This window comes from Pararge aegeria, chromosome 1 (assembly GCF_905163445.1).
Source record: "Pararge aegeria chromosome 1, ilParAegt1.1, whole genome shotgun sequence".
Taxonomy (NCBI): domain Eukaryota; kingdom Metazoa; phylum Arthropoda; class Insecta; order Lepidoptera; family Nymphalidae; genus Pararge; species Pararge aegeria.
In genome coordinates, this window is record NC_053180.1 from 12,722,181 (window position 1) to 12,747,448 (window position 25,268).

The 25,268-nt window shown below is 35.8% G+C and overlaps 1 protein-coding gene across 1 annotated transcript; it reads right to left on the minus strand.

Annotated features, from left to right (window-relative positions):
• Window positions 1–709: 709 nt before the first annotated feature.
• Window positions 710–25,268, minus strand: LOC120626677 (Down syndrome cell adhesion molecule-like protein Dscam2). Its single transcript, XM_039894296.1, has 31 exons — window positions 25,201–25,268; window positions 23,298–23,341; window positions 17,331–17,428; window positions 16,536–16,627; window positions 15,790–15,941; window positions 14,948–15,038; window positions 14,425–14,806; window positions 13,677–13,812; window positions 12,799–12,918; window positions 12,511–12,687; window positions 11,942–12,086; window positions 11,013–11,161; window positions 10,670–10,838; window positions 10,003–10,142; window positions 9,733–9,882; window positions 9,486–9,576; window positions 9,050–9,132; window positions 8,738–8,872; window positions 8,504–8,656; window positions 8,261–8,390; window positions 7,599–7,759; window positions 6,710–6,889; window positions 6,074–6,274; window positions 5,757–5,969; window positions 5,428–5,588; window positions 4,862–5,036; window positions 4,563–4,680; window positions 3,639–3,811; window positions 3,010–3,120; window positions 2,334–2,411; window positions 710–949 (listed from the first exon to the last, which is right to left on the minus strand). Exons 1-31 carry the CDS (start codon window positions 25,218–25,220, stop codon window positions 921–923), a joined length of 4,257 nt encoding a protein of 1,418 aa, XP_039750230.1. The 5' UTR covers window positions 25,221–25,268; the 3' UTR covers window positions 710–920.

Sequence of the window (25,268 nt, forward strand, 5' to 3'; positions counted from 1 at the left end):
CAAAAATTATAAACATTTGTTTCACAGATTTACACTAATAAATTTTGACCACTTTGGCACTGCAATTCAAGGACTTATTACAATTGAAATTATTTATTAGGTCTCCGATTTTTCGTAAACTTAATATGACAAATAATGTGCTATAAGTTTTGGCACATACGTTTCAATCTAAAATTGGTCTTTGACTAGAAGATCTCGACTAGATAAATATGGATTGAATATATTACGAATAATATAAACAGAAATACAGGCAATTTTCAACCTACTCGTATTGTATTAATTATTTTTTACAAAGAGTTTTAATACTATGCAACAATATACTTTGTACAAATATAAAATTACTTATTATATTACTATTGAGTCATATTATAGTTATGAATAATAGGTATGTATATTTTACAACATGTCATTTTCTAATTTTTATGAACTTGTTAGCAATGAATGTCACCATTTACAGGAAAAGTAGGAAGCTATTTCATTCACTATATTACCTTTAAAATGGTATTCTTCGGAAGTTTTTTATAGCTTAAGGTTGGGGATCTTTGGCTGCTTTTGCATACCTACGCCTGTTTATCGATATATTCCACATACAAAGAATGTCCTTAAATATACGTAAACTATAGTTTTGAAAAAAATAACAGGTTTAAAGATCTTAAACTCAACAATTTTATATTTTTGGCACAAGATCATTCTTTATCGTTGCCACAATAAACTTATATAAAAGTAGCCCAAAATTTCAAAAGTCCAACAACCTTCTTAGCCAATAATAAATGCTAACTAATTTGGCAAGTGCCTTTATTGGCAACCCTTTGAAATCAGGAACATACCGAACTGGTGATTTTTGAAACATTATTTTTACTTCGCAAATAAACATTTTTCTTGAAATATTCCAAATATTTGAGGGTGATTTAGCTATCTAGTTACCTATGATGCGGCGTTCTGCATACTTCTGAAAAATAAAGAAAACTCTTATATGAACGTACTAGAATACCTGATTCTATAATGGGTATACGTAAATCACATGATGTGAATTACGGATTAGTAACTACATTGAATATGATGGGTAAGCCTCATTATTTTTACTCAATTTTTATCAATGTAGCTTCAATCATTATTCTTAATTTATCGAGTGACTGTGCTTTTTTAAGGTAAAACTTCTTTAGGTGCGACTAGGGAGTAACTCAGATTTTTTTCTGACGGAAGTAACGCTAACGTCAGACCTCTGTGTAGTTTAAGCTAATAATAATTTGGATTGGTCGTAAGTATATGTCATATACTCTACTGCTTCCTGACTTATACGCCAGGTAGTGGCAAATATCATAATCAATAAGGATTATTTATTTCCGATATTTTCAAACGGACATCTATATATATATATTTTCAATCAATACGGACAAGGTTATATTGGCATGTGCTGATCTATTCCCTTCAATGTACTATTCTCAATTATTCTATTTAACAAATGAAAATATTTATAAAATGTGAAAGTGATATAAAAAAAAATATTCTATTTAACAAATGAAAATATTTATAAAATGTGAAATTCATTTTAAATGGAATATAAAATGAAATAGTAAATATTAAATGAAATGGCGGAGACCCAAGAACATTTTAACAGGTACTCGTATAGGTACTGAGGTAAATGGAAGCTGGAAGAGCATTTCAGATCTTTACGGTGTGAATCAGAAACGAGGATGCAAAACGCTTCGTACGCCTCCATGGATCCTTACGGTGCCTCGCGGTTCGATGGTTAAAAGGTGATCAGATCTTGAGCACACTCTCCGAAATATATCTTATAGTATACCGAAAGGCAGGAAACCTTGCGACAATGCTTCAAATTCTGAAGTTTTTTATTGCATTGGTCACCGAAGAGTCATCTAGCACGGGGATACACAAAGACTCTCTTGTAGGAAAGAGAGATAGAGAGCTTGAATTTGCTCCAATACGATATTGCTGGCTTGCTAGTGGTAGTAAAGGCGGTTCATAGCTTAATGTATTCTTAAAGACAAAACTGTTAGACAAACCAAGAAAAAAAATATTATTAAAAATTAAAAAGCCACATCTATGTATTAAATTGGAGGTATGAAATAGAGAATCGAACGACTGGACACGAGGTGCTGTTTTGGTGACCTAAGCAGCGAAGGTAGTGTCCATACTACGTGAAAGACGACATTAAGCAGCAGGGAGATGTTGGAAGTATGGGGCACATGTCAAAGAAATTTGAAAACCTATAAAACACGTGACTTCCACTTTCTTATGGACTTCCATTGATTGCCGTAGAGCAGTGGAAGTCCATCTGCTGGTTCAATAATACTTTGGAAGTTGAAACTTACTTCTTGGCACACTTTTTAATGTTGACTTCGATATACTGTCGCTGTCTTCTGATTCTGAGCACACTTGGAAACTTGTTTCTGAAAGAAAACAATAAACATTTCATTTTGTTAACGTTATGGTTTACTCGGCAGTTGGTATTGTTTGTTTACTACACTTTACTACCTTGGAAGCATAAGTAGCAAGTGTGTTTTACATGATGCCTTGTTTTTCTGTTTACAAAGAGGACGCAGTCAGTACCTATGATCAATGTTTTGAAAAATAAAATTAAAAGTTTGGTTTACAAGAAGCATCCTATATCAAGTAAGCGGCTCAGTGCTGCGGCGGTACCAATTCAATCTATTGCGGTCGTTTCATACAGCATGATAGAATATTCGAAAATGGTGTAATAAACTATGATTATTTTGAATATTGCTTACATTTATTGTAGATAGCATAGATTAAAAGGGCTGTTGAAGTCCGACGATTAAGAAATCATTGTGTATAGTAACACTAGTGAGTGGGTACTAGAGGAAATAACATTCCCAAAATGCCATGCCAACCATCTAAAACGGATACTACTTTACTATCCTCCGTTCTTTGTTAGGTCAGAAAAGTGGATTACTTTTGAATAGTTCACGAGATAACGCCGTCTACTTAAGTTATACTTGCAGGGCATGCAACTTTTCGTAGACTTACCTGTATCGTATCTTTGTTTCATGTGTCGGTTCGGCAAATCCTGGTTCTCCACGTGACCGAACGTACGGAAGCCCACAGCGAATTGTGCGTACGGACTTATCTCGTACAGCTCTGAAATACGATAAAAGTTTCGTGAGATATACGTGCTCAAAATTAGGTATATTTTGCTAGTTTAAGTTTAGTAAAAGCTTTAGGCATACCTATAGTAGGTCAAAATACATAGTTCTACTCTAAGTTTATTACATTATTTTTGGAAAGTACACTTTGTGGGACTTAATATGAAGCTCAGATTTCAATGCTTCAATTTTAATCTATTCGTCGTTGAGACGATTTGGTGCGCGAAACCTTTATACTCATAAATTTAGTTTTAGTTAATATTTCTGACAGTTCCTAGCTGGTTGTACCGACGCGCGCGGGTCGGTCCCGCAAGCTGCCAATATGCCGGTTGGGGGTATGGGCCTCGAGGCAATTAAGAGCACCGTCTAGTGTCAGTACGGTTTCCCAGTACTGTACAAGATGGCGCTACTTAGACACGTGATTGAGTAAGTTAACGTAGGTAGAAAATCTCACACTTATTAGCACTCTATTGTATGGCTGGTGAAAAGTTGAAGTAGATGGACGACGCTTACCATGTTTGCTGTTATTCCGCACGTGTATCGGCGCGCTGTATATCCGGTTCTGCGCGTTGATCGCGTTTTCCTTTACGTTTGCGAGGTTGCTGTGCGAAGTGTTGGCAGTGATGTTGCCGCTCTCTGACTTGTCCACGGTGATGGAGTCACGGTATTCCGTGAAGGTGTTAGTTCTGAAGAAAATGAATGAATGAAACAGCATAGCCGCGTTCCTTCCAAGAGACCTGACCACTCACAGCACTATTGGAATATCCAACTACGTCACGACTCATGTACTGCGTGTTAAGTTAAATATCAGAACGAACCTATAAATATTTATGGCCTAACCCTTAACTTTAGCCACCTTACATTAAGTTTAAAAGTTATCATGTCGCATTGTTATTCTACCTATCTACTCGTTTACTATGTTTCATTGGTATGAAAATATACCTATGTCACTACTTGAAAACTTACTACTTGTCTTAACCTACAAATTACTATATTAGCTGCAAAGGTGAGATCTAACAAACTTTCTATGTCCTCGTTTATTATGTTCCATTCGTATGAAAGTATACCTACGTGAAAACTTGGTTAGATCTAATTTATTAAGTACCTATAACAAGTATTACTGAAGGTTTTTTTCACGTACATAATCTTTACCTACAAATTCGTATTTGTCGCTAAGGTGAAATTAAACAACCTAAATAGCGGCGGTGGCGTTTTATACATAGAAAAATCCGTTGCCATTGCTGATGCCTTCCATGCCAGATGGTGAAGTTATGTGCCCTGTGCATGATGTCTTGCAATCATCCAGAGAAAGCAGGCTGCGTTGCGGTATCGCAATGCATAGACTTGTTAGGTCTGGTCTTTCAGTTTATACAAGGTACACTGTCATCGAAACTTTACGGCGCCATATTGACCTTGCCGGATAGGTATGAAACTCACCTCTGCCTTTTGACTAAAATGTAAACGCAGCATATTAGGCACAGAGCTAGGAGGATGGAGCTAAATACGATCACCAGCATGTTCAGATCGAATAAGTCTGAAGGAGGTCCCACTTCACCTGAAAAAATGCGAACTCTGTTATAGAAAAATCACAATGTCTTTATGTTTCCAAATTATTTATGACAGCATCTAAATCCTCACGACTTAGTCTTAATATAGCGGTCACGCCTTATATGCTTTATCCGCTACCACCTATATTAGGAATAAGCACCTAAAAAGAGGACCATAGCATTACTTACTTCCATCTTCATTTTTAGTAGCATAGTTATAGCCCGTGGTCACACTACCAGCCTCATTTGTGGCGGTCACTCTTAGCTGGTACCACGTGGCTGGCGATAGCGCGGAAATGGCGAAAGAACTGGCTCGGTAACCAGACTGATAGAGTGGTACATTCCAAGAAGGGTCTGTGTATGTCTGAAAGAATAAATATTTCTGATAAGTGCCCTAATCAAATTGCAGGCCGTTGTACACTTTTTGCAAATTTTGTACCTACATAGATCACCTGAGAACAGTTTGCCTCCAAATATTGCCAACTGTTAGAAAAGCAACTGGATAGGGGTACTATCCTTGGTTGGTTAGTTACATACGCAGCCATTTATTAAGCGCTCCAATAATTCAAAAACTTATCATTTTTAAGGAAGTATGAGAATTTCGTACCTTCTCTAACTATAATAAGCGTATTGACAGCGTCCCATCTTAGACGATGTTCATCCTAGACCATGGTGATCAATCGATGTGTTGCATCATCATCAAATCAAGGGAAAACATGACACCATAATTCAGCAGTAATAAAGGACGTTCTCACCAGAGTATTGTGTGCCCGGATCCAGCCTCTGGAGCCTAATACCCGGTATTCTACATCCCATGTCCTCAATTCGCAGCCAGCGTCGTCCCACCCAGCAAGCTGGATATAAATGTGTGAACAGTTACTCCAGAACCATTCGTTTGTTGTCGGCGGGATTGGTGCTGAAAGGAATTTGTAATCATATAACTCCTTAGTAATTCTCCATTTTAGATCGATTTCTTGGCTACTATCAGCAGCACTTGGATCAATAAAAACAACAGCAGGGATTGTATTACCTGTTTTAAGACGAAGAAAGAATTATGTTTAAAGATTTTACATATATCTCTTACCTCCACCTAAAGTACTGACATCCAAATAAGCAGGTTGTGAAGTTCCAACTTTATTGGTAGCTGTAATCCTCAGAGAATATTTTGTGCCACATTTCAAGCCTGTAAGTGCGTGTTTCTGTACGCCTGAAAGGTTAGACAATTTGTTGGCCAATTTATTGGGCGACCATGCCTCTTGCCAAGGTCCGCTTGCTTCTTTCCATGTAAGGCTGTATGCTAAAAATTAAGAAAACTTGTTACTGAGAAATTCGTATGACGTTAATTTTAATCTAAACTGAAATCCGAAGCTAGGCTAGTCTACGTTGATTTTTAATACTTACAAATTTTTTGACCGGAACTTCTATTACTGACTGCATAATAGGGCTGTTCCCATTCGACCAGTATGGAATCTTTGTAAGGCGTAGCCCTCAGTATCGGAGCTTCGGGTAGAGGTAGAACTATGACTGTGTACTCTACAGAGTCAGACCCGTATAGGTTTTTGGCTAGGCAGGTGTAGTTTCCACTTAGAGATTGGTCTATGTCTGAAATAGGATTTGAGTTTCTGTAGATATTTTAAAATCAGTATATATTGGAATTCTAATGGCAAACATCTATTATTTTTACAGATTAAATTAAAATAAGTGAGTGTTTAATGGTAGATGTACTTTAAATTTTCATAATTTAAAGCAAGCCAAGACTTTGTTTTCAGAGTAGTTCAAGATTGCGTCTAGTGTAAGACCAATTATAATAAATGCGTGTGTTCGAATGAAAGCCTTATGAGAAACTCTGTATAAAGTTGGTAGGTATATTATAAGAGGAAGATAATTATGCTGTCTCAGCATACATACCTTCGTACTTATTACATACAAATGCAATATAAATAAAACGAGAAGTCTGTCAAAAGTGAGATATGATTGATTAAATATCAAAAATATGAAACAGGCCATACGATGATAAATAGCCTAATAGGTACTTACTGTTAATCAATAAGCTGTCATCATGATTCCTAGTGAACCTCGGATGGTGAGTGATGATGTTGTGTTTGTGGTACCACACGGTGCGAGGTGGTGGGATACCCACACATTGGCACACGAGCAAAAGGGATGATCCGACGCCCACCGATATTGAACCGCCGAGAGATGCTACGCCGGCCACCACTACAAAAATATTAATGTCTAAGTAATACTTTTCCATTTTTGGTTCACAATCAGTACTGTTGGATGAATCAACAGTAAGAAGCATTCATTAGTCATGCCTGTTTGTGCCAAAACAAAGTTTTTTTTTCCATTGTTCCCCTACCATTGCCTATTTTTGTCCCCACCCCCACTTCTCTCAAAAAAACCTGTATAAATTTGTGACAGTGAGTACCTTCCTATGCTATCTATCCCTGTGGCAATCTTTACAAGCCGAAACGCACCGGTTTCCTACTAGCGCAACGAATACAATCATGAAAATGGTTCTGCGAATAATCTGCTTGATTCTGATAGATATTACCGGATATTTTTATTTAAAAATTTTGTATTACCGGATAAATTTATTTAATTTTAATTATTCTATTTCAATAACAAATCTTCATAGTTTTGGAAACCAATCTTCAATGTAGAGTTCCTCTTTACACATCCAGCTAGCAAAAACATAGTTACTGAAAGTGTGACTTTAAAAAAAGGAAGTTGACGACCTCGGATGTATTAAATTCGAAAACGATTGTACAATTTAATTGTTTTATTATATCCTTATATTTTTTGTATCTCGACATGTAAGACTAAGTATAAGATTTTTATATATTTCGTTCTACTCATTTTAGGGGCGTAGGTGCCCTAAAGATAAATAATGGAACCAGACAATGGAACTGGAGCTAATATATACCCCGTTGTACAGGCATCTGGGAAACACGTTTGCTCGCAGACCCCTCTCCGACACTGGTACTAGCAGTGACCCAGGCCTCGAACGGCCTGCCTGTCGTAAGATCCTTAACATCTGCCGTTGTGCGTGCTACATCCACACGAATGGTTTGTGGTGAACCGCTTCTGGAATAAAATATTTTTTTAGTACGTAAAGCAAATCATCATTATCATCATCATCATCATCATCTCAATCCATTACCAGCCCACTAAGCGGGTCCCCTCCCACGGGTCTCCTCCTACAATGAGAAGGGGTCTCATTGTGGGTGGAGATTTGAGGCCATAGTCCACCACGCTGGCCCAGTGCAGATTGGTTGTGTGAACTCTCAGGCATGCAGGTTTCCTCATGATGTTTTGCTGCTCCGTTGAAGCAAGTGATATTTTCATTGCTTTAAACGCACATGACTTAAAAAAGTTAGAAGTGCGTGCTTGGGTTCAACTCGGCCCCCCGAAACTGAATTCGAAGTCCTACCCACTGAGCTATCACCGCTTAAATGTAATGCAAATGCATGCGCTTTATTTTAATGTCAAATGAAATCAGTACAAAACTTCTTAAAAACTTTCAAAAGTTTCGTTTTCTATTTACGATGACGGTTGGGCTATAACAATATATTCCAAAATATTTACCCTGACGTCGGCTTCACGTAGACCGTGTAGTAAAGGAGTTCTCCATTGGGATGTTCAGGTTTCTTCCAGCTCACTAACAAGGATGTAGGTGATAGTATGAGAACTTTGATGTCTGCGGGTGCATCAGGAACTGTAAAGTGTTTAGAATTAGTAAGTATTTCTTATCCACATCTAAAGTTCTGAAACGTCCCTCGTAACAGTCAAACCGAAACGAACAAATGTGTTAATATTGAAATGGCTCACCATCCTGTAGAGTAGAGCATACAATCGGATATGAAAATGGTCCAGCTCCGTAGTTAGAGAAGCCAGCTACTTTGACGGTATAGTTTGTGTATTTTATCAAGCTCTGAAGGTAAATCTCCGTGTGGAGAGATGTTTGATTATGCCAGGCACTATCTAGAACCAGAAGCAGGGTTGGAGACGTTATTTTATTTAAAATGATATGATTTCATACTTATTAGTAAAAGCTTCAATTACCTTCCGTAGCATACAATATGGAGTAGCCAATCAAAGAACTTCCTTGGCCGTGAATAGCGATAGGCTGCCATCCAACCCTCAGGGAAGTAGAAGAAACTGCAGTGCATTCCACAGAAGATGGAGCATGTTCTGGTGCTATAAAAATTATATTTATAGGCTTGTTAAAAAAAATTGAGGTTGAAACTAAATCACAGGAAGTTATTTTAACTGATAATTATAAATCCCTAAGAATTCCTCTCTATCAATGTACTAAGTGACAAACGTTTGACAATTGTTGAGTATAAAAGCATCTATCTATTATCTTCAATTTACCTCCTTCCATAGTATCTTGAAATACTGGTAGAGAGAATGGTCCAGAACCTGCACTGTTAAAGGCTGATATCGTTACAGCATATCTGAAACAGAGTTTATTTTTTATTTTCATCGTACTTTTTATTTTGTATTAATACCAATAAAGTAACTTGCATCATCACAGCATCAATAGCCTATATGTATATATATAGTATGCTGGACTAAAAGCTTCTCCTCACGGAAGGGGTTTGCCCATAATCACCAAGCTGGGCAGACGGGTTGGTGATCGCAGTAGATAGTAGTAGTAGCTTGGAGGACGTTGCTGCCCATTCTCCATGAAATTTCCTTAGTCATCTCTTACGATACCCGCAGGAAGAAGAGAAGTGGTTAACAATTGTATTTTGGTCTGCGATTCACTCGGCACATGCATAACTTATTGTTAGGGACAAATATTTACCTTGTATTTTTCAAGAGACCAGTGATTGTGGTTTCTTGTTTTCCCGATAGTTGTGACACTTTTAACGTTCGTGTATCACCATCTTCTGAAACTAAAGATTAATATCACATTTAGAATTAAACCCAATAATTAAATGGCCAAAGCTGATTTGTGGAATTTCTATTAGGTTATACATAAGTATAAGAGGAAGACGAAAATATTCTACTTCCAGTTCAGAAATAAGAGTAAATATATTTCGTATCCTTACTAGAGCCAATATTCTGTGGCACAGCTTTTATGTGGTATCCAGTAATAACTCCATTATGATTATCCTTAGGTGGTGGTGACCATTTTAAAAACAGCTCTCCAGGATTCTCCGTTTGGTCTACTTGAATGTTTATGGGTGGAGATGTAGGCGCTAGAATAAATAACATAAACATCTTAATTTGCAAGAATCTTTTTATCTTTTTGAACAGCCATTGATGTTTGATCTTGTGTGTGCGTTCGTGAATTTTTCTTATTAAATCTTTTAGTTTACCTTCTTCATGAGTCGTCAGATGTATGGGAGCAGTGTATCGACTGACCCCCACTTCATTGCCCGTCGCAACACGTACTACATAGGCTGTCGCTGGTCGCAAATTTTGTAGTTCGATAGTTTGGCGAATGTCGTTTTCTTTTCTGTTAAATTATTTTTTTCTTTCAATAAAAATTTCTTCGCATAGGTGTCAACAAATTCAACAATTATCTTAGTGAATGTTACGATATATATGCTATTTTAATCATTAAAAATTACTTCGCGTGGGTCACACCAAAATAATGCTTTACAAAATCTATCTCAATGGAACTAACAACAAGATATGAAAAGCGTCAGATTAAGAGTATAAAAATAGCGTTATCCACCATCTTTAAGGATAATTTTGCAAAGAGTCGTTTCTTGACTACATTAGAACGAGGGCACCATTATGTTATAAAATATTTGCCGTCTAATATATATAAGAATTCATGTTCTTTTTAAAAACAATTCTGTAAATATAATTTTTTGTTAACGTAGAATAATAAGCGTTGCACTTGATTCTGTGAATGCTAGATTAAATACCGTTAGATGTATATAACTACACAATACGCATACTCTGAATCTTCCTCTTTTATTTTCGAAAGTGATCGCAAACAAAAGCAAAGTAAAAGGATAATTTTCATATTCATACCTGGTCACGTTAATGTTTACAGCATGTTCCCAACCTGCATCAGCGTAATGCGCTGGTGCGTATTGAAGTGCGTAATGTTTAGCGTGAGCCCGCGCTTCACGCCACGACACTACTGCAGTACGTGACCGTACTGACTCAACGCGCAGTTCTGATGGAGGGGTCGGAGGCTCTGAAATATTCATAGGAAGATCTTTAAAGAAGAGAAAAAATAGATGAATATAGCTTTTTTATTTCATATGTTAGTTAAACACGTTCAAAGCTTTAAATAACCTTCTTTAAGCGAAGACAAAGGCGTAACAACAAACACGGTAACTGGAACCGAAAATTGATAACTGTAACTTACCTAAAATAGTAAGAAAAATGTTGAAGGTAGCAGCGCCGTAAGGATTACTGGCACGGCATTGGTAGAACCCTGCATCGACCGCCTCAGAAAACTGGATATTGATTGTATTCGTCACACCGAGAGCAGTCTTTGCTTCAGAGTACTTCGCTCTGAAAACATAGTAGACCTTGACGACATCGGTAAGTAAGTACCTGTAGTAAATACCTTTTTTCCATCAAAATCAATCCGTGTACCAGTAGGTATGAATGGATGGTATGAACCCAGAACCCAGGTTGACCTTTTTAGGAAGTTGGCTGTTGGTAGTGCCTGAAGTTTTTTTTAGTAGATACAATAGTATAAGATGTAAGAAAAACTGTTTGTATGAATGTTTTTTGGGATCCATAGAAGTGTACACGTTGCAGAGGCAACAAATAGTTGGTTTTGTAAATATACCGATATATTTTGCTTCACAGAGACAGTGGGAAGACATTCTTTGTTAAAAATAAAATCTTTAACATTCTTTTAGGTCAAATGGCATCCAAAAAAGACCGTGCTCGTTTTTCGCTGTCTCTACTAAAGAGTCCGGCTACTGGCTACATGCTCTCCTTTCTGCCAACCTAGGCATTATATTAGACCACACCTCTCTTTCGGTGGTGATTGGTCTTAAGCTTGGCGCCTCTATAATCAGCCACATTGATGCCACTATGGTGACAGCGTTGATCCCTACGAACACCATGGACTCTCCTGTTCAAGTAGCGCTGATCGCTTCTCTCGTCATATCGAGTCAACCGTTGGTCCTAGAAATGGACTAACTTGGCCAAGGTGGCTGACCTTGGCAAGGAATTAGTTTGGCCATTTTAAGGGACAATGCTGCCAGCATCTTAGGCAATGTGCCTCGCATAGATTATAAGCTATTGAGTAGAAATATAAATAAGCAAATTTCATGGCACCTGTGACTTGAAAAATCCAAACTGTTGCCATTATGGGTCCAAACTATCCTTATAGGGTCATCGCCGAGCGCTCTACACTCTAACGTGACTGGATGCCCGAGTCGTGACGTTACGTTGGTTGATGAAATTTCAAAATGCACTGGCTCTGAAAGATAAAGTTATATAAAATTAATTTTATTTTTATAAACAAGCTTTTCATTTGCTTCTTGAAGAGTTTGATACTCAACCATGATTTGAGTATCAAATCCTCTGAGAAGAGGATAAGTCCAAAATAATTAGTCCGCCTTCTATAAGAATCATAACATGTGTGTAAAATTTAAGCTCAATTTGTTTGGGGATAACTGCTTCAAAAATCAATTGCAAGATTTGATCTCCATATAGATACTAACAACAAGTTAAATAAAAGCTTATAAAAACAAGTATTCATTTAAAGAACGCATCGATTCCTAGTTTCCTCGTTATCTTAGTAGCTTACAGTGAATGAAATGTAAAATAACACTTGACACTTCAATTGAAGCTCTGCTAAAGCCGTGTTATATAACGACATAGATAAATATCATGGTACCGACTATTAACGCTCATCCAGACTGTCTTGCTAAGAGGCGTGCCCACTCCGTTTTCTACGTTACAGGAGTAGAGGCCTTCATCCGTGAGAGAAACCTCTTCAATGACTAGAGTTCCGTTTGGCATACTTAGAATTCCACCACCAGCTAGCTCAAGAACAGGTTGCCAGGTTCCTAAGATTGCTGAAAGAGTAAAAAATTACTATTTGCAATACATTTGTTACCTAATGTTTAAACATTCCTCATTTAAAAATTGGTCCGGCATACATAAATGAAGCAGTAATTAGAACTAACCATCTTTTTTCATCCAGTGGACTTGGGGCTGGGGATACCCACTAGCACTACAAGATACTGTGCCTCTTCTTCCCAAAAGCAATGAGGAGTTATTAGGCTCTTCTAGCCATTTTGGTGCCACTGAAAAATTAATTTCTCTTATGTCTTTGTTTTGTCAATATAACTGTAGTAAAAAAGTCTGAATAATATAATCATAAGGATGGATACAACGCGGAAATATTTCAATGGTCTTACATTCACTGGAATTCATTCGCCGATCAATATTAAGTAGTTAGTTTTTTAGTCAGTTTAGATCAGTTTCCGCATCGCACCACTTACACTAACTATACGGTTTTTAATGTATTTTTTTTAGAAATTTTAACGATTTTTAATTGAACAGCAGACATTTGCAATATTAAATGGGTCGCCGTTACTCTCCGTATGTAGTCAGATGAAATTAATTTTATTTAATAGTAGCGTTTCCAGCCCGCTTCGCCGGGCTATATTTTGCTTTATTTTATTTAAACAATAAACTTACATCATTAAATTTTTAATTTAAGTCTCATAATATATTAAATCATTAATTTCTCTCCGTATTCATTCTCTTCTATTCTCTTCTCGAGCGGGTGAAGATCATTACTACACCCATGTACACCCAACAATAGAATCATAGTAAATAAAAGCTGTATTTGACAGTTTGACAGTTCAAAAATAGGAGTGCTCCGATCGTCACCAAACTTTACAGGATAACTCGCCAGGTCAATCCGGAGATTCCCTGAAAGTTTCATTGAAATCGGTCCAGCCGTTTCGGAGCCTATACGGAACATACCCACACACTTTTTCTTTTATATATATATAGATAGAAAGATAGATTAAAAGCAATCATTTAAATTACTTACCTTTAATGTAGAGTTCTGTGGATCTGTTAACTTTAGCAACATGGTTGGAAGCGACGCACGTGTATGTGCCACAATGTTCCAAAGACACTTTCTTTATTACTAATGCACTAAAGAGCTCCGAACTTCTTTCTACTACCTAAAATTTCAAAGTGTTAAGTTAATTAGGTACGTTTAGCTAAGTTAGCTTCTTAATCAACATCCTCAGCCTATGAAAGTCTCACTTTCGAGCACAGGTCTTCTCTCTTATAGGACAGTAGCTTGGAGGACTGAGGGCATTGGCGTAGGGTATGCAAAGAGTATGCACTAAGCGGGCAGATGATATAATAAAAAAAATCACGAGTTAATAAAATAAGCCTACCCTACCCTTAAGTTTTTATATCTCTTATTGGAGATTTTCTCAGTTTTAAATAATCTGCCCGCTTACTGCACACATTGTATGCACGCCACTGACTGCGGGTCTAAACTTGTAAAGCTAAGACAGCTGTCCTAATGTGAGAGTTTGCGAGCTCGAACGACTTCAAAACAGCACTAACGCACTCTTCGAGGATTTTAGAGTTGGGTTACTGGTTACTGGGTTACTGTTACCTACTGAGAATTCCTTGACAGCAAGACCCAATTTTCGGTCCAATCCGGGAATTAAAAATTTCTAAACTCAAGACCTCGTGATGTTTAATGAAATGGCTACCGACGAAAAAATTCTAAAAGTTACTCAAATAATACTCAGTAGTAAAAACAAATTGAAACTTACTTTTAAGCTACTTGGTATTCTCTTCCCGTCTTTCAACCATTCAAAATGTATCGGCAAATCTCCGCTTCGGACGTTGCAATAAATATTTACTATTTGACCCTCCTGAAGGTTATTGCCCAGTAGAAGGTCTTCAAGAATTGGTGCTTCTATCACTTGTATTTCGAATGCTCTTCTTGCCATTTCACCTGAAGGCGATGTTACTATGCAAGTGTATACAGCAGCATTATCTTCTTTACTGACTTCTGGTATCGTAAGTATTCCATGTATATTGGCAATACTTCTACGGGTTTTCTTTTTCGGGTGACCTTGATTTCGTTTGTATCGACTTTGGAATAAGTTGTTTGAATTTATGGTTTTTCCTTTATGTTCCCAGTCTATTTTACTGTAACAGCATAATGGTGTTATTTTTACGTATGCCGAAAAATCTAAGTTTTAGCAATAAATGTCTGGATGTAAGTAGTAAATCAACTTCCTAAAAATTTTTTTCATGTAATAAAATGCCTAGTAGCGCTATAAAAGGTACCTTATAGGATATCCATAGAAAGGGCACCTTAAATTTATTGGTTCTCCACTTTGCACTTTGATTGGGGGCAACGATCGAATATATGGAGGTCCTGAAAGTAAAGGGTCATAAATAAACCGATAATGCTTTCACATCTTAAAATAAGAAGAATACCTACTTTATGATTTTTCACAATTCGCAAGTAATAAAATTCCAATTATGAAATGGAACATCATGCAAAAAGGGTAAACTGGAAGTTGCGCGTCAGATAATCTAAACGGATTGCCATCTGATATTCGTAATCCATTAAACTCGGATCAAATTGAGTTAGCATTGTTGTCGTAGGATTACCAAATTAACAGGCGCTGTCACAATAACTTTAATGATTTTTTTAAATTTAATCCTATTACTTCAACATTATAAACGTGACGTGTGATGATGTATGGATGTTGGTTACTCTTAAACTCAAAAACTACTGGACGGACTGGACTTTGGAATGGAGATTAGTTTAACACGTAGGCTATTTTTTATCCCGAAAAATCAATGTTTCCTGCGCGATTTGTGACAAACAGAATTTTATGTTGATGAGCTATAGCAACTCGGATAGTTTGCTACAGCAAACTTGGTCAAAATTAGATGTATAGTAGCTGCACTCCAATTTGTTCCGGCGCGGGAAGGATCTCTGAGCACAGCCTACCTAGTACCTAAATAATTTCTTCATTAGTTTTTAATTTTAGAAACTAACAAATTAGGCTGAACCTAATATAAAAACTGGACAAAGTTTCAGTGGAAAGTCGTATTTTCAGGAAATTTGGTAGCCTTTCATGTTATGTTATGTAAATTTGAAGCATGCCATAACTTACCATAAACATCGAGCCGGTTCTCATGTGTGGCGGAATGATCTCCTTCTTTTGCTGTGCAAGAGTATAAACCACCATCTTCTACTCTGACTCTAGTGATGTTGAGCTGCGCAACGACTGAGTTGTCTGATGTCATGACTTGGCCTAACGCGTATCTATAAAAAAAATTGGTAAAAATGGATATGGTATGAAATATAAAATTATTTGAAAACAATAATAACTCAGATAACTGAAAGATATTTTCGACACGAAATATTTGTTGTCCATTTGTGACCATGTGTTAAGTAATCATATTTGGTAAAATCAAAGGAAGGAGAATCTGCGGCCGTATTTGGAGACGTTGGTCAGATCAGAGCCAGTAGTGCTATTCGCACAGCGATTTATAGAAAGAAATTCCGAATAATTGTGACGGGAGTGGTATCTATGAGAGCCACGATCCTCCAAGTTGTTTTACGGATAGACTTAGCCGTAAGAGACACTTTTAAGCCCATTAAATAATTTCATGTTGCGACACGACATTCATTCATTAAATGTCTTGTGTCTGATAATCATGGACCCATGGAGTCTCAAGACCCAGCGGCTTGACCCGTTTCTTGGTACGCATTTGGTAAGTAAGACGCTAGAAAGGTATCAAAGCAGATCGCATCCTACAAAAGAGAATTATTTATACCGTACTAACCACGTCACTATAGAATCTACCGAATATACTTCACGATAGAATCTATTATTATTTTCATATCAAAACTTACCTTGGATCCGTATTACTAGACATGGTGACGCCATCTCTTTCCCAAACAAATTGCGGAGGTCTATCTCCTGTAGCAGAACACTGCATACTTATCTGAAAACACCACATTATTTTTGAATTTAAGGCTTATCAGCGGTCACATTTGATCCATCCATCAGTGCGCCTATCCATCAGTTGTCATTCATGACACCCTGTATGATGATAAAGAGAAACGCGCTTGTTAGAAGACCCACCCAGAGTTAAAATGAAAGCTGGAAGGTCATTACAGAACTTTGCCATTTGAAGTAGGAACGAAAACACAAAGCGCTACGTATTTGTCGAAAAGTATAGAGTTTATAACGGCGAGGACCACCCATTCAATGCTATGATGCTTTTAGTTCTTTGGTAGCAATCGATAAAAACGGCAAGAGCTTAGGTTTTGCAGATATCTATGATTTTTTTGTCATTTCACATCTTGATTATAAATGCTATCTAAAAGGGGGTTATTTGAAATAAGTTTTATCTGCAATACTCAATCGATCGAATTTAAACACCGGCTAACCAGCTAACCAGCCAGCAAAACGTTGAAACTAAGTAATAGTTTCAACGTTTTTTTATACTATGTTTTACCGGGATAAAAATTTTGTTACTAGATACCGGCACCAGGTATAATTCTAGCAAAGCCAACTTAGCGGTTGAGTCATGGATTGGTTAAACAAACAAATCGATACGCGAGATTAGGTACAGTTTTGCATTATTCACATTTGTATCCATGGCACGTCGTTATTTTAGTATCGGTTACTGTCAAAGTACTCACATCACCACCAGGTGTCACAGTTCTTTCGGTGAAGTGATGGGTGATAATTACTCGATTATCAGACAATCCTCTTCGTATTCTTTTTCTTCTATCCAGACCTGTTACGACAGAAATTAGAATATAAAATGCCACACTCACATATTTACGAAAACGAATAGTGTTGTTTTAGTGCGGAACCCAAGTATTACAAGTCAGTCAGGTGAATACACCGTCCCATGCTAAAATTATTGGAAGAAACCCTTTAAAGGATTTTGCGAATAAAAATTTAAATGAAAATATGAATTTTTATATGAATTGCATGTACCTAGTTATGGTAAGTAATAAATTTCATAATAATAACTACATATGTCGTGCAGGGAGGTAAATATGACTGACTGCCACCAAAAGCATACCAAATACCAATCGTAATTACGGAATACGGAAATGGACAGAGGTTGCTAGGCAGCCATTAGTAATATCAGGTATAGGGTGCGACGCAGATATTGGGTAGTTAACCGCAAATACCATATTAACAGACCCTCCGTTTCCTATATAAGGTAATCCAGTAAATAACTTAGTAAAAGCACAAAAAAAATGCACATATTAAAATAAAAAAAAACTCACGACTAATATAGTGTACATATATATCCATACTGTATCTCAGTATGGGTATCAAATGAAAGAAAATGTAATTCGCCATTTTGTAGTGGCGGCCATTTTGGACCGATTTTCATCAAACATTAGCTATGTGTAAGAACACTCCCGACTAATTCAGTGACCGACAATCACGACAATCAACAATCATATATATAAATATATATATTATATATAATTCAGGTTTAAAGAAAAAAACAAAATCAGTTGGAGAAAAATGAAGCCACAGTCAGACACACATACACATACACACACGCAGACAAATCAAACTTCTAACACTCCGTCGTTTTTGGAATTTTTAACTGCTACTCATTTAAAGTTAATATTAATTAAGTCGACACGATTGAAAAAATAAATAAAAAATAAACAGTCGAAGCTTAAAACCGCCAAATTTGATTTGATAGCAAAAGCTGTTAGAGTGAAAATGAAATCACACTGGGTCTCATTACCCTCACCCGTAACCCGTAACAGGCAATCTGACCGAGAAATATAATTATACGGGACGGAATTGCAATTTTCCATGGGTTGAACTTGTGCATATGGCTAGAGACCTATAGACAATATAATTTACTGTAAATTACTAGGAGCTTTTGACCGTGACTTTGTTTCTAGATTATCTGCAATATCATTTCTTTTCGCCAAATTGGTAAGAGATGTATTATATCCCTGCATGTGCAATATTGTAAGAATTACCTGGCTGCTCCCACCAGTTACAGTAAGTATTTACCTTTTCACGCATAAACCACTGATCAGATTTTGATAAAATTTGATAAAAACATATATTGCAACCTAGGTAAGAACATAAGATACATTTTGGGCCACAAAAAGAAGACGAATAAAATGCGAACCAAGTCACAGGAAATATCTGATTCCTTCTAAACAAATTAATATTTCATCAAGATTTAGCGATACTTGTGGGGATAATACAATTTCATACTTCTTGTACCTAAGTTTTTTTTTAATTGTAGTTACTTATGTTTTTCAACTAATGTTTCTTCAATTCTTTTCAGACCTAAAAAGGCAATAAAAATTGCGACTTTGGTATATATTAATTCTTTTGTTATCAAATGGCTGAATTTATGTATTATAAAGATATGTAGGTAAATATAACTATCATATATACTATATTTGGCTTTTAGTCAAAGTTTTTTTTTTTAAGTGTGAAATCACACTAACAATCGAAACATTTTACCTAAAAAGGTAAGTATTAGATATAATTCGCCATCACAGCTAGTACAATATGAACAAAAATTTGTATTTGTTTTCACCCATGTCACTGGCAAATGATAAAGTCTCCGATGAAAATGACCGAGTATATTAGATTATAAAAAGCTGTTAGCTTAAAAATGAAATCATGTCAGGCCTTAATACCATCCCTCGTCAATCTGACCGGGGAATGAAATTGTATCAGATTGCAATTTGCAATAGAATTTTAATTATACTTAAATAAGTAACCATAGAATGACAGTAAGTAAGTCTTTTAGCCTCACTAAAACTCAAGAAGGGTTGGATCGTTTTGGTTTATTTAGGGCTTGAAATGTTCGTTGAAGTTTAAAAGGCGAGAAAAATACTAAAAAGGACAATTATTCTTTTATACGTGTGCTGGACAGGTTTAATGAAATTTTTGTATTTACATATATTCAATGGGCTCCTCAATGATTAGAAAACAAAATTGGACACGGTAGGTGGCGCTTTTACCGGGCAGGCCGTCTGCCGAGTCCACTAGTTTTATTATATCATAATTTCTAAGCGGCGTCGGTACTTTCGGTGATAAATTTTTCTTCTTTGAAATCCCATACCGTCTAGGTCATATAAATAAAATTGAAAATCATCCTAAGTATTAATGTTGCCTTTTGTAATTTATGTTGCCTTTTAAAGATATCATCATCATTATTATCATTGTTGGGCACAGGAAAAGATGGAATAGGCATGATGACAGTAATAAAGAATGGCTAAAATATTAAACTTATCTACTCATATATGTTTCATGTATTATAAAAAACCTATTTTTATTTTTATTCTAGTGCGATTGATATTTTTTTTTTCAATTAATATAACTGCAAATTTTAGCCATCCACCATGACAGTTGTTTAATTGTGTATTTTTTTACAGCTTGTTTTTTTTTTGATTTGGTGTACAATAAAGTGTAATAAGTTTCATTTAATTTCAGTTGAAATGCCGAATTGAAAATTATGAAGTCACTTCTATATAAATATAATTTTGCAGCATTTGAAATTTATTAATCTCTTCGTATATAAGGTATTTTGGGATTTCAAATTAACAGATGCTAAGTTTTTTGTTAATAATACCAAAATAAATAATCTTTAGCCAGGGAGTAAGGACTTACTAAAGCTCTAATTTATGATGACACGCGTATGACCATGACATACGGCAAGTATAATTTTTTTAAATATACTTAATTGGGAATTAACAAAACTCTTAATTTGTGCAGGAATGGATTTTTTTATATAGTTGATACTTGTGAACATCTTTTGGGCAGTTATTCAAAATTTGCCTATTATACTTTAGACAATAACCGAGATCTAAGGCTAAGCATATTCACCCAGGTATGGACAGTTTCTATCGCACACTCTTAGTACTAGTATGCGGAGTTCGTTGAGCGCACAGTAATTTTCCCATAGGATTTAGATATTAGTTTTATAAACCAGGAATACAGATGTTAAACAGTAAATAAGCTTATTTATTTAACATGAAATCACCTCTGGCAGCCAGATCGTAAGTAGCACAAGTTTAGTTATGGCAACTGATTGCGTCTGATAGCTTCCCTAGGGCCTGCCGGAAGACTAATGATATTAGATGTCATTACGTGCACTAACAGGGATGGCATTGCAATTTGCAGGCGTACTAAAGTGGGAATATCCTTTTTATATGTCGTATATGGAAAGTTGGTGGAGTTAATCCATCAGCGACTAAAATGTACATTTTTAAACCAAAGTTGTGAAGCATTTCTCCCTTTTTTATTATTTTACGGGGATTTACGTTGATAAATAATAATAAAAAAGAAATAAATTACATTTGTTTTACAAATTTAAGGCTGATAAGGTTTTAAAAGCTATTAAATAGTTTACTAATGCGAAAATAATTAATAATCTCTGTCCTATAGTTTCAGTGTTTATTGATTACAAAATGAACCAACATATGTTTCTTCATTATAATACTAGTATAATTATTGATATACCTACCTAAACTGCAGAATCAGTAATATTTAACTTTATTTAGAAAATGCGTCTCGCAGGTATTTGTTAGCTGTTTCACACTTCCATTCAGCAGAAGGAAATAAATAGCGGCAATAAATAATCTGCCCACGACACCGGTCGTGTCGAGTGGTCTTAACTTTGCACCGATTGGATGCAATCGTACTTCACACCGTTTTGTAACAATGGATCAAGAAACTGATCAAGGTTTGCAGCTCTTAATATTTGACTAGATTATTATCTAGTTAGACATCGGCAACAAACGACATTTTCGCCTAAAAACGCGTGCGGAACTTTGCTATCAACTTTGCTTTCATGGATGCCCCGTCCTATAAAATAAGAAAATCTTTTACTGTATTGTATAGACTTAAGATTTTTTTGGAAATACCCATTATTATTATAATATTAAATGTCAATTTATTGCTTTAAACGAGAGCATGCTGCACTGGCATTGGAATTTGGAGGGTAAGGTCGCTAACTATAAAAATTATATGTTAATTGTAGCTCTAACTAGAATAAAGTTGTGTAACTAGATGTTTCTAACAGTTTTCAAGAAACTTTTTTAAGATAAGATGATTTGAAATAAAATAAGGTTTAATATTTCAATATTATTCTATTATTCTGATTAATATATTAAAAGAATGTAATCCAATTAATTTTTTGGATAAAAGTACTATCAAAATTACAATTACTTGACGTTTTTAAAAATATACCTAAATTGACACAACTTCCAAACACAAAATATATTTTATAATTATGTGATTGGTTTTTTTATGAATTCTATTCTTGCAAAGCCAAAAATGTCCTTTTAAAATTTTTTTTTGATAATACAAACTATGATTATTCTTATATTTGAATAATTATAAACATTAAAGTTTTCCAAATATTTTTTACCCTATAGATTTAATTTCTATTACATATTTACCAGACATCATTATGTAGAATATAATAGAAAAAAAGGTATTTAATAATTTACTAAATCACAGAAGGCAAGGACTGTGCTTGCAATAGTTAAAAAACATAGTAACGGGACATTAATAGGCTAGGGAACCTTATTGGGCGGGACATTATTGGGCTGTTTTGATCTATAGCTCATCGGCCATTTTTTTTTTTTTGTCAATGGGGTCGATCGAGTATCTATGCAATATGAACTACGGTGTAATGGTAAGTCAGGGCTTATTGTTATCCCTTTGTTTCGCGCCTCCTGTATATTTTGTTTAGGATTGCCCTCGGTATGAATCATGGAAACTGCGTGGCAATTTTAAATACGAAATTATTTAGGCTTGTTTAAGGTACCCAAAAAACACCAAAGGACTCAAGATTAGCAGGATTGCAAAAGTGGGTCTGTTTCGAGCCTTGAAATATTAGATATAACGTCACAGTTAAGCTGGCATGACGCGACTAACTTTCTGTACTACTCATTTATTGTTTACAAATGTTCGCCAAAAGCGAGAGCTGTTGCAAAAGCTTTCGGAAAATAGACAAATTTAAGCATTTAAATAAGGTAGATAAGCTTTATTTTACAATAATATAACATCGATTGATTAGATACTTGCAAGTGATGTACGATTGCCAATTTACAAATCTTGTAGTAACGTAGGTACTAAATATTGTAAGTATGCTATGGTTAAAACAAAGCTCATACTGGATGGCATTACGAGTTTAACTTTATACTTCAGACACATAACAAGATTATTAACTTTCATTTTTCTTCATGGCGTCGATTCCTCGAAGCCATGTTGAAAAATTATAATATGCAGTTGTATTTAGTAAATAATTTGTCAAACAATGTGATGTGATGTGATACAATGTGTTTGCTCTATACCAAAAAGGGAGCGAGCGGCGAATATCGCTGCATTGTCTGTTGTTATCTTCGAGTTGATCTTGATACATTACACTTAAATGTTACAAGTGAATCGCTGTATATATACTAAATTCATGGTGATTGGGGCGTTCTTTATTGTGAGTGAAACATGCCGAATTGAACAACGCTAGGAGCTGTGAGTTATATCAGTGGCCTCTAGAACCCCGATCTACCCTGCACCGGCCTTTGTGTGTCATGCTTTAGAGTTAATGCCGGCAGAAATACATTAACTTATATGGCGTTTTTGTATCTTACCTCTTCTGGAGTATTGGCTGACGTGTGCGATCATCGATTTATACCTGAAACAAGTAATAATTTAATTATGGTTACCGTAAAGAATCTGAACATCCCATGACCATTAGTTATGTGTTTATGGATGATTGGTAGCTGGCATTAATACATGGACTTAGATCGACGACTTAGATGGAACTCAGTTTGGTATATTGTATAAGTGCTAGGTAACTACCTTATCTAGGCAGTTTCCTTCATCGGGTAACACGAAATTGATTTTAATGTAATTTTTAATTAAGTAGGAAAGGAGTTTGCTATGAGTTTCTTGGCTAAAGTTAAAAAAAAACTGCAACACCTTTAAAAAAATATTGATGAAGGGTTTTTCTTGATACTTGATCATTAGCTACCTCGTTAAGCTGAGTAAAAATTGCTTAGCAAGTCAATGAAAGTAGTTGAATGAACTCTCGATAGTAGTTTAATCAACTCATGAAATCCTTATTATTGCGTGGTTCCGGAATCCAGTGGCCATTGGTGGTCTTCATATTTAGTTCTACGTAATGAAATTATTTTCAATGAAAATAAAATTTATACGTAAACCGTTCTTAATAGTTTGCGTGGGGACATGGGTCTAATAAATAAAAACGATAAAAACTATGCGTTTTTATTTTGAGACAGTATACACGTATTTAAAATCAACATCTGCTAAGGATGTTCCGGTAAGTGAAAAGTGCGTTCACTACGCGTATTAGAAAAGTCTGTGAGATTTGGTGTATACTAATTAATATAAATTTACCTAGTGGATTTCAGATTAAAGCAAATTAAGCTTAATGTGGTGTGTAGTATACCAGGAATATCTAGCAAAGTAACGCCTGTCTTCAGGGTTTTCCGGCTTTTAATTTTACTACACTATTTTGGATAGAAGGCTGTGTAGTATCTGTGTTCTATTTAAATATACATACGTCCTTGACGTTATTAATATACAAATCCAATGGAAATTAACAGTAAAAATATGCAACGTCACGAATGCAAAAAAAAATCTTTGTCTATAAATATATTTCGAGCTCCATCAGAACTCGGTCACCTAGTTTTCTCACTGAAAGCGTGAGTGAAGAGTCGAAGACCTATCAATGAAAATCTCTAACCGCTTGACCTAAAACTTGACTAGATGTGTGTGTATTATATGCAGCTTATCTAGTCTATATGATCTTGATACTGCTGCTAATTTCCCCAGAAACGGAAATGGTCGCTTTTTCTTAAAACCCATGACCCCTTATTAATAAAGATACTAGACGTAACGTAACGTAAGAATAGTAACACATGTTTGGTTACACTTCCGTTGAATAAAGTAGTCGACTTTTCGACAGAGCTCGTCCGGGTATGTAGATACCCGGACGAGCTCTGTACTGTCATTCTTATTTCTGCCGCCAAGAAGCATTTTATTCCGGTCAGAAGTACGTGGTTGCCGGTTTAATTAATTACTGGCACAACACCTACGACGCGCGTTAATGGACACAGTGCGGCTTTCCTGGACTTTTTTTTTTTTTTTTTTTTAAGTCGCTGGCATAAAAATATGTCCCACAGCTGGGCACAAGTATCCATCCAAAGAAATTAGACCATAGACCCATCACACTGCTCTAAGGCAGGGTGGTGGGCTTCGGTATAGCCTAGTAAAGGTTAGTAGGTATAATTAATAAATAAATAAATAAATAAATATACTACGACAATTAGTTGGATTGGTTGATCGTGCTCTCCGAAGCATGGGGCTGAAGAACTGTAATTTCCTAACTCCGGGCCTACTGAGTATTTTTTTGACAGAAACACCAAATAACTATTTATTTTTGGCCTGACCCGGTAATCGGAGTAGGGACCTTGTGATCGGCATTGGAATATTAAACATAATATCAGAATGGCAGAACTTTAATTTTACCTAGTGTTATTCCACTCCATGATCGTTCACCATGTATTCTACTTCATATGTAGGTACTGTAATATGAC